Below are 9668 nucleotides of genomic sequence, written 5' to 3'. Positions count from 1 at the left end.
TTTTTTTTTTTTTGTTTATTTCCATCTTCTTAGTTCCTTTTCTTAGTTCCTCTTTATTGAAGTTCTTTTCCCAGAAAAAAAAGGGATTTAAAAAAAAATGTGGTGTCTATCTTTTTGGTTTGGTGCGTTGTGTCGCAATTGTTTGTGTCTGTTCTTTCTTGTTGGTCGCGTTTGGACGTCACTAGTTTACGTTTTTCATCACCATTCATTAGTTTCAAAAGAAATAAAAGAGGATTCGAGTGGAAAGAGGCAAGAGAGTGTGAGTTTATCAGAGGGTAAAAGCCAATAATATTGAGTGTAAACACGAGCGAAATTGAGTGATCATCATATTTGAGAGAAACACGTGAGCAAGAGTAGTGAGGCCTTCTCTTTATTACTTCACTAGTGTATTGTTTTGCAGGATTTCAACTATGTCAGAAGCGGGAGACAATGATCAGGCCCCCGTCGGAGCCCAAAATTTTCAAGTGCAAGCAATCTATGGGGAAGTTACACGATTGATGCGACAAGAACTTATGGCGGTTATTGATCGCCTCGATCAAATGGAGCGCGACGCACGCCAAAGGCAGCCCCGAGCCACACCACCCAGATACGCACCAAATCCTCCGAGACGAAACCAACCAAGGAGGGCTGAAAATGAAGATGATGAGGTGTTTGGGGAAGATGAGTTGGCAGATGATCTTGACAGAATCTCCCTCGAGAGTCGCCAAGGAGATGAGTACATCGAAGGACGACGGTAGAGAAACCGATTTGATCGCGGTTTTGACAACATGGGCAACATCAAGATGAAAATTCCTGAATTCCGAGGACGAAGCGACCCCGATGAGTACCTAGATTGGGAGCATAAGATGGAAAGAGTGTTTGACTGTCATGAATATTCTGAACGAAAAAAGGTAAAACTCGCTGCCATTGAGTTTACAGAATATGCTGTTGTATGGTGGGACAAGCTATGCATTAGTAGGGAATACGAGGGAATTGCTCCCATTGACAAATGGGGAGAGATGAAGAGAGTAATGCGGAGACGATTTGTGCCAAATCACTACCGTCGAGATTTACTCAACAAGTTACAAATTCTGCGACAAGGAAGAAAGAGCGTCGATGATTACTACAAAGAGCTTGAGATGACGCTGATTCGGGCCAACGTCGACGAAGATCGTGAAGCTACAATGTCAAGATTCTTGAGAGGCCTCAACCGCGAGATCGCCGACACGATTGAGCTTCATCACTACGAAACCTTGGAGGAGCTTCTTCACATGGCGCTGAAAGTGGAGAAACAGCAACAAAGGCGGAGTGTTTTGCGTCACCAAAGTTCAAGCCAAGTCCCATGGAAGCCAAAGTTCCCAAGGAAGGAAGAGATTCCTCTTATTTCTAGAGGAAAGTTCGAGCAAAAGACACCTGTCCCGACAACCACCAACCAAGTCAAACCACCTAATTGCACTAGCGAGATAAAGTGTTTCAAATGTCTTGGAAGAGGGCACATCGCTAATCAGTGTCCAAATCAGCGTGTCATGGTGCTTCGAGAGGGCGGTGATATTGAGTCTGAGCTAGCGATGAAGAGGTTGATCCAGACATGCCAGAGTTGGAAGATGATGAAGAGATATCGGCCGAGCAGGGGGAGTTTCTTTTAGTGTCACGTCGGGCATTGACCACTCAAGTGAAGGAAGAGGATGGACACGTACAACGCGAGAATCTTTTTCACACTCGCTGCCACATAAAAGGAAAGGTTTGTAGTGTCATTATTGATGGGGGTAGCTGCACCAACGTAGCAAGTGCATCTATGGTGGAAAAGTTAGGTCTCTCCTTGCTGAAACATCCGAGGCCTTACAAGTTGCAATGGCTGAATGATAGCGGGGAAGTCCGAGTTACGAAACAAGTGATGGTGCCATTTCGGATTGGAAAATACGATGATGAAGTGATGCGCAATGTGGTACCAATGCAAGCTGGCCATCTCCTTCTAGGTCGTCCATGGCAATCTGACCGTCGAGCACTACATGATGGCTACACCAACAAATATTCCTTCACCCACGAACACCAACCCATTGTCTTACTTCCCTTGTCCCCAAAGGAGGTGTTTGAAGACCAAGTCAAGTTACAAAAATCGAGTGCAAAAGAACTAGAGGAGAGAAAAAAAGAAAGGAAACCCATGACCGTTGAGAGAAAAATAGAGAGAAAACAAGAGTGTACAGCCTCCCCAAAACAAAACCTTTTTGCAACCAAGAAAGACATTAAACGAGCATTCACCACAAAACAGCCCCTTATCATGCTCGTGCACAAAAGTGAGGTTTTACACACTAAAAAACCAGATTTGGTTTTACCCAGTCCGGTTGTTTCTCTTTTGCAGGACTTTGCTGATGTACTTCCCGAAGAGCTCCCGGAGGGTTTGCCTCCTATTCGGGGAATTGAGCATCAGATTGATTTTATTCCAGGAGCCTCCCTTCCAAATCGTCCAGCGTACCGTACTAACCCGGATGAGACCAAAGAGCTACAACGCCAAGTGGAGGACTTGTTGAAAAAGGGTACGTGAGGGAGAGCATGATCCCGTGAGCTGTTCCTGTTTTATTGGTTCCAAAGAAGGACAGAAGTTGGAGAATGTGTGTCGATTGTCGTTCCATCAACAACATCACGATAAGAATGAAAGAGGGAGATGAATGGAAAACAGCTTTTAAAACAAAACTTGGATTATACGAGTGGATGGTTATGCCTTTTGGGTTATCAAATACCCCAAGTATGTTCATGCGTTTGATGAATCATGTGTTGCGGTCTTTCATTGGACAATTTGTGGTTGTGTACTTTGATGATATTCTCATTTATAGTAAATCATTACATGACCATATATCTCATTTGCGATCTGTTTTGGAGGTACTTAGGCAAGAAAAGTTGTATGCTAAGCTTGGAAAGTGCACCTTTTGTACGGACAAGCTTGTTTTCCTTGGTTTTATTGTAAGTGCGCAGGGTATACAGGTTGATGATCAGAAGATTCGCGCGATACAAGAGTGACCGACTCCAACAAGTGTTGGCCACGTTCGGAGTTTTCATGGACTTGCTAGCTTTCATAGGAGATTTGTGAAGGACTTTAGCACTATAGCAGCACCTCTCACTAAAATCATGAAGAAGAACGTGCCATTTAAGTGGGGAAAAGCACAAGAAGATGCGTTCAAGAGTCTAAAGGATAAACTAACAAATGCTCCTTTGCTTACTTTACCTGACTTTGAGAAGGCATTTGAAATTGAATGTGATGCTTCAGGTGTAGGGATTGGAGCCGTACTCATGCAGGAGCGACGTCCGATTGCGTAATTTAGTGAGAAATTGAATGGCGCGACACTCAACTACCCGACATATGACAAGGAGTTATACGCACTAATTCGAGCACTTGAGACGTGGAAACACTACTTGATGCCAAAAGAGTTTGTGATTCACACTGATCATGAATCCTTGAAGCATTTCAAAAGCCAACACAAACTGAACAAACGACATGCTCACTGGTCTGAATTCTTAGAGCCATTTCCATATGTCATTCGGTACAAAAAAGGTAAGGAGAATGTGGTGGCCGATGCCCTTTCTCGGAGGTATGTTCTGATCTCAACCCTTGACGCTAAACTGCTTGGTTTTGAACATATCAAACAGCTTTATAATGATGATCTTGATTTTGGTGAAAATTATCGGTTGTCTGAAAAATCTGGAATTGGGAAGTTCTTTAGGCATGATGATTATCTTTTCAAGGAAAATAGGTTGTGTGTTGCCAATTGTTCATTGCGAGATCTACTAACTAGGGAATCCCATGGTGGAGGGCTGATGGGGCATTTTGGGGTAGCTAAGACTTTAGGAATCTTGCATGAACATTTCTTCTGGCCCCACATGAAAAGAGACATCGAAAGGATAGTTGGTCGGTGCATTACTTGTAGGCAAGCCAAATCTAGAGTACAACCAAACGGTCTTTATACTCCCTTACCCATTCCTAGTTCTCCGTGGATAGACATTTCAATGGATTTTGTGTTAGGATTACCTAGGAGCAAGAGAGGGAAGGACTCCATTTTTGTCGTTGTAGATCGGTTCTCTAAGATGGCTCATTTTATTCCTTGTCACAAAACTGATGATGCCTCTAACGTTGCTGAGTTGTTCTTTCGAGAAATAGTACGTCTACATGGGATGCCTAGGACAATAGTTTCTGATAGGGATGCAAAGTTCTTGAGTTACTTTTGGAAGACCTTGTGGGGAAAGTTAGGAACCAAACTGTTGTTTTCTACAACCTGTCACCCCCAAACCGATGGCCAAACTAAGGTAGTCAATCGAAATTTATCAACCTTATTGAGGGCTGTGATTAGGAAACACATTAAGTCTTGGGAAGAGTGCATACCACATGTTGAGTTTGCATACAATCGTTCACTTCATTCAGCAACTAAGTTTTCACCTTTTGAACTTGTCTATGGTTTTAATCCTTTAACTCCTTTGGATTTATCACCTTTACCTAGTTCTGAAACATTGAATTTAGATGGCAAAAAAAAAGCAGAATTCGTGAAGCAACTTCATGAACGAGCTCGACAGAACATTGAGCGGCGGACGGAACAATACATGAAACAAGCCAATAAGGGACGCCATAAATTGATTTTTGAACCTGGAGATTGGGTTTGGTTGCACATGCGGAAAGAGCGATTTCCAACCCAACGACGTTCAAAGCTACTCCCACGAGGTGATGGACCATTCCAAGTGCTTGATCGGATCAATGACAATGCTTACAAACTAGATCTACCTGGTGAGTACAATGTGAGCGCAACTTTCAATGTATCTGACTTGAGTCCTTTTGATGCAGATTCTGATTTGAGGAAAAATCCTTTTCAAGAGGGGGGGAGTGATGCAGACATCAAGGAGGAACAAACAAATGGACCAATCACAAGGGCAAGGGCAAAGCGAATGAAGGAAGATATGAACAACCTTGTTTTACAAGTTGTGCAAGAAGTGGAGAGCAAGCACACCCAAGGAAATAAAGGAGAGCTTATTCACATCATTTAAGCTGTTATTGATTAAGACTCTTTTTAGTTATTATTGTTTGAGTTATTTATTTGTTATTTTCGTAGCAAAAAACAATGGGTTAAGTTGGAGTCCGTTTAAAGTGTTTTTGGGTTTTATTTATGTTAAATGAAGCCCATATGTGTTAGATATTACGTTAGACTTTTAATTTTAATGTTATTAGGCCTAAATAATGTCTTCTAGGCCCATTTAAGCTAGGGCAACAAGGAGCTCCGAATTTGCATTGTATTTTCCTTATTTAAAGAGGTTTCATGAATGAGAAAGGCAGACTATGTTTTTTTTATTAAAAAGTGAGAGAATTCTCTTTGTTTCTTGAAGAAATTTCTGAACTTATCAAGGTATTCCGTGTGGCGTTCATCCCCGACTTATCAAGCGAACTTACACATTCGTTTGTGGCGTCCTCATTATTCCAAGGTTCGCCTCTCTCTAGGCGTTGGGTCGCAGAGTCATCGAACTTGAGATCCTGGTTTGCGAAGGCACCAACATTGGTTCCGGGTCACCGTCACATTGTTGGCGTGGTTCGTATCACCGTGCGCCACACGCCCCATGCGCCGCGCATCCCGCGCCGCGCCCGATGACCCGCGCGCCGCGCGTTGTGCGACGCGCGCGCCATGCGCCTCCACTTGAAGGGAAAACGCCCCCTAGTCCCACATGGACTATAAACACACCTCCTAAGGTCCTCAAACACCTATAAATACCCTCTCTCATTGACGGGAAATTCCATCCCATTCATTCTCAAGGAACTTGAGACTTCTCTCTGCTTCTCTGGATGCCATCCTTGGCCTGAAGCGGATTCTCGTCGATTTCTCGTTCTCAGAGATTCTGAAGCGCTTTCCGAGGACTCCCGAGTGCCGCCTCTCTTGATCGAACGATTAATCTTGAGCCCACGAGTGCTCTAACGGTTTTCGACTGAAAATCGCCTACGCGTCTAGCACCCTAGACGCGTCCACCATTTCTAACAAGAAATCGCCTACGCGTTCGGCATTTCCGACTAGAAATCGCCTACGCGTCCGGAATCTCCGCCACAACAAGGAACTCTTGACTTAGAGTCTTCCACGTCTCCAAAAGAGAGAAAATACACATTCTCTCTCGCGCTCGCGATCTCCGAAATTCTGAGACGTCGCCGAGGACTCCTCCGCGGACCATCTCCTTCGTCGAGTACGCTTCTCCACCAAGGCTCCGTGCCTCACATTGCGTTACACACGCTTGAACTACGTTATGACCTGATTCCACACACGGGTACGTAGGCAGCCGACACACAAGGCATGGTCACTCCCCCTCCTCACCCTTTCTCTCCTCTGTTAGTGGCGGGTTGATCGGAGAAAACCTAGCTCGAGACTTTCGAGTTCGCACTTTTGGCCCGGGTGCGATCACTTGGTTCGGCCTTGGATCGAACCGCCCGAGGTATATAATAGTTGTTCATTTTCGTGCGACAACACTTCGGAAGTTCGCCTACATCGTCGTGTTCTAAGGGAATCAAGAATATTATCAATAACTTAATACCAAAACATTTATCTTTATTAATAAATAGATAAAAAAAAATTAAACATACCTAAAGAGACCGCTTGATTGACGTGTTCTTCAACATTTGCCATCTCTTCATCATCAACAACCTTCGCGTTGAGATTCTCTTCCATACGCTCGACACTAGGCGACTCGACATTAGCATCTCCGACATTAATGCTACCATTTCCACTGAAGGCCTTCATCAGCAAACACTTTAACTCGCTCATTTCCCGACGCATCTTAATTACTTCTTCGTTGGGCGTTGGAGGAACAAAGTACTTAAAACACGACGTGTGTTTGGATTGACCGAACACTCGCGACGTTCCCAAAGCTTCTTGCAAAATTCTCTTTCCCGATTCCGGCACCCATGTCCCTTGCGTTGCTTGTTGTGATAACGTTTTCTACACATAAAATTATTTGAAAATAAAATTACAAGGTTAATTGTTATAACAAAGGTAAAGAACTTACGATTTTTTCTCCCATCAATTTTTCTTTCTCATCCTTGTAGTTATCTACGTCTTTCATTTGCGAGTCAATCCAAAGTTCCTCTTTCGTAGGCCATTCCCCCGTTTCGTCATGCTAGTAAGAAGTAATTATATAATAAATTAAAAAATAATAGCAACATTTGGAATAACTAAAAGAAAAAATGAATCTAACCTTTTCTTGATCAAGCTTTCGATATCCATTTCGGCCCGTTCAAGATTTGTACACACTTTTTCCGATATTTGATTTCCCATGTTCCGATGTTTGTTTGAACATTTCGGTTCGTCTAAACTCAACAAATGCTATCGAATCTTCTTCGGTGATACTTGTATAGAATTTCAAAATACAAGCCGGTCTCTTTAAGGCGATTGGCTCGTTGATGATGTCTTTGAGTAGATCGTTATATATCTCATGACGAAATAACCTTGCCACTTCTCCGACTCTCATAAGGCAATCGTGTTATTGTTCAATAGGAATCGTAAATCCTTCTTGCATTTCGTTCCAAATCCGTTCTTTAATTTGGGCATTCTCTTTACCTCTCCAATCATGCATCGAAAGTGGAACGTGTTCTCTTGCTAACACGCCAAAGTAACTCGACAACTCATCACCCTCTTTACCCATTGGTTGCCCTTTATCATCAAATTGTACCGGGATTTTTTTACCAAGTGTTTTAGCCTTATTAACCCGACCCATAAGAGTGTTTCTTCGTTTTCCTTGTTCATCGGAGTTTAGCGCTAGTTGTCTTCTAATTTTTCTTTTACCACTACCGCTAGAAGTAGTAGTAGTGGACGACATGGAATCTGATATACAAAATTCAAAACATAATCTCAATTTCTAACTCAAATCCAATCCGATTCCAACTCAAATATAACTTCAAATCAATATCAAACTCAAATTCAACGAATTCAAATCCAATATACTAAAATCCAATACAAATTCTTCCTAACTTCAAATAAATACCAAATTCTAACTAAATAATAACATAAATCAAATTAAATTCAAAACAAGATAGGAAATAACATACCAGGTGGAGGCGAGGATGTGGTGAGCGAGAGGCGAGGTGGAGCGGGGCGGGGGCGAAGTGGAGCGGGGCGGGGTGAGGTGGAGGCGGGGCAGGAGCGAGGTGGAGGCGGGGCGGGCAAGGTGGAGCGGGGCGGGCGAGGTGGAGCGGGGCGGGGCGAGGTGGAGGTGGGGCAGGGGCGAGGTGGAGGCGAGGCGGGGTCAAGGTGAGGTGGAGGCTGGGCGGGGTCAAGGCGGAGAGGGGTCAAGGTGGAGGCAAGGTAGAGTGAGGGTGAGGACCGGAGAGAGAGGGGCGGGGAAAAGAGAGGGTGAGGGCCGGAGAGAGAGGGGCGGCGAGAAGAGAGGGTGAGGGCCGGAGAGAGAGCGACATCGAGAAGAGAGACATGGGCGGAGAGAGAGGGACGGCGAGAAAGAGGAGCGGAGAGAGAAGAAGAAGAATGGAGAAGTAGAAGAATGAAATAATGAAAAAAACGCTTAAGTCTGAAAAAATAGGCGGGACGTTTAAAAAATATGAAATTTTTGGTTTTAAAAGGCTTCTACAACGCTTAGCGAAGTGTTAGGAATCCCACATTGAAAGTGAATGGAAACTAACAAGAGCTTATAAAGGTCATGGATTACTCCTCTCATTACCGATTGGTTTTGAGATGGAACCTCATGATACTTTCATATGGTATCAGAGCCCATTAAGCCCAAACGGGTATCCGATCCAATCGTTGGGATTCGGCCAAAGATGAGCGAACGCAAAGAGCCACCATCTTGAGGGGGCGTGTTAGGAATCCCACATTGAAAGTGAATGGAAACTAACAAGAGCTTATAAAGGTCATGGATTACTCCTCTCATTACCAATTGGTTTTGAGATGGAACCTCATGATACTTTCATACGAAGCGTTGTAGAAACCTCGCCGCGGCGACGTGTAATTCCCGCCGCGGCGAGATGTTTCTACAACGCTTATAATAAGGGTTGTACACTGCCGTGGCGAGGACATAATTTCAAATATGCATCCTCTCGGTAAGTTTCCCGCCGCGGCGAAATGTATTTCCCGCCGCGGCGAATATACCCCGCCGCGGCGACGTTTGTACACTGCTGCGGCGAGAACATAATTTCAAATAAGCATCCTCTCGCTAAGTTTTCCGCCGCTGCAAAATGTATTTCCCGCCGCGGCGAATATACATCGCCGCGGCGACTTTTGTACATCGCCGCGACGGGTGCTTACTGTTGGGACGTCGCCGTGGCTAAGGTGTTTTTTCTGCCGCGGCGAGAACTTTCTACAACGCATGGAAAAGCGTTGTAGAAAGGCCTCGCCGCGGCGAAGTCGTATTCGCGCCGCAGCGAAAACACGAGGCTGATGATATATATTCTCATTTCTCTTTTTTTCACTTAGAACTCTCATAACCTCCCTCGAAAAAGATTTCCAGCACCTTTTCGACTCATTCTACTGCGTCCTCGTTTATAAGTCTCATCTACACATCCAAATCTAGTAAGTTCTTCTTTAATTTGCTCCAAATGTTGTTCTCTTGATAGTTTACTAATTAGAATGACTTTTTTTTTTTTTTATATAATTAGGGTTATCTATGAAGATGAGAAAGTGGATGTAGGAGAATAGATTAAACGAGATATATCGTAAAGGTGTAGATGA

General features: G+C 43.9%; 1 protein-coding gene and 1 pseudogene across 1 annotated transcript; both read left to right on the top strand.

Moving 5' to 3' along the window:
* The first annotated feature begins 410 nt into the window (after window positions 1-410).
* On the top strand, window positions 411-2521 carry LOC149402509 (uncharacterized; annotated as a pseudogene).
* An 869-nt stretch (window positions 2522-3390) lies between these two features.
* LOC149402508 (uncharacterized) lies at window positions 3391-5004 on the top strand. Its single transcript, XM_089608411.1, has 2 exons — window positions 3391-3526; window positions 4487-5004. Exons 1-2 carry the CDS (start codon window positions 3391-3393, stop codon window positions 5002-5004), a joined length of 654 nt encoding a protein of 217 aa, XP_089464537.1.
* The last annotated feature ends 4664 nt before the right edge of the window (window positions 5005-9668 follow it).

This window comes from Urtica dioica, chromosome 3 (assembly GCF_054948205.1).
Source record: "Urtica dioica subsp. dioica isolate 48M chromosome 3, U.dioica_male_clone48M_v1_H2, whole genome shotgun sequence".
NCBI classification, from domain to species: Eukaryota; Viridiplantae; Streptophyta; class Magnoliopsida; order Rosales; family Urticaceae; genus Urtica; species Urtica dioica.
Note: the sequence above shows the minus strand (reverse complement) of the source record. Positions and strands in the feature narration are given on the sequence as shown.

Bases quoted from the DNA above. Each gene is read 5' to 3' on its own strand.
- LOC149402508 (XM_089608411.1), top strand. From the start codon at position 3,391: ATGCCAAAAGAGTTTGTGATTCACACTGATCATGAATCCTTGAAGCAT. The intron at 3,527-4,486 runs GTAAGGAGAATG...CATTGAATTTAG, and splicing joins TGTCATTCGGTACAAAAAAG to ATGGCAAAAAAAAAGCAGAA.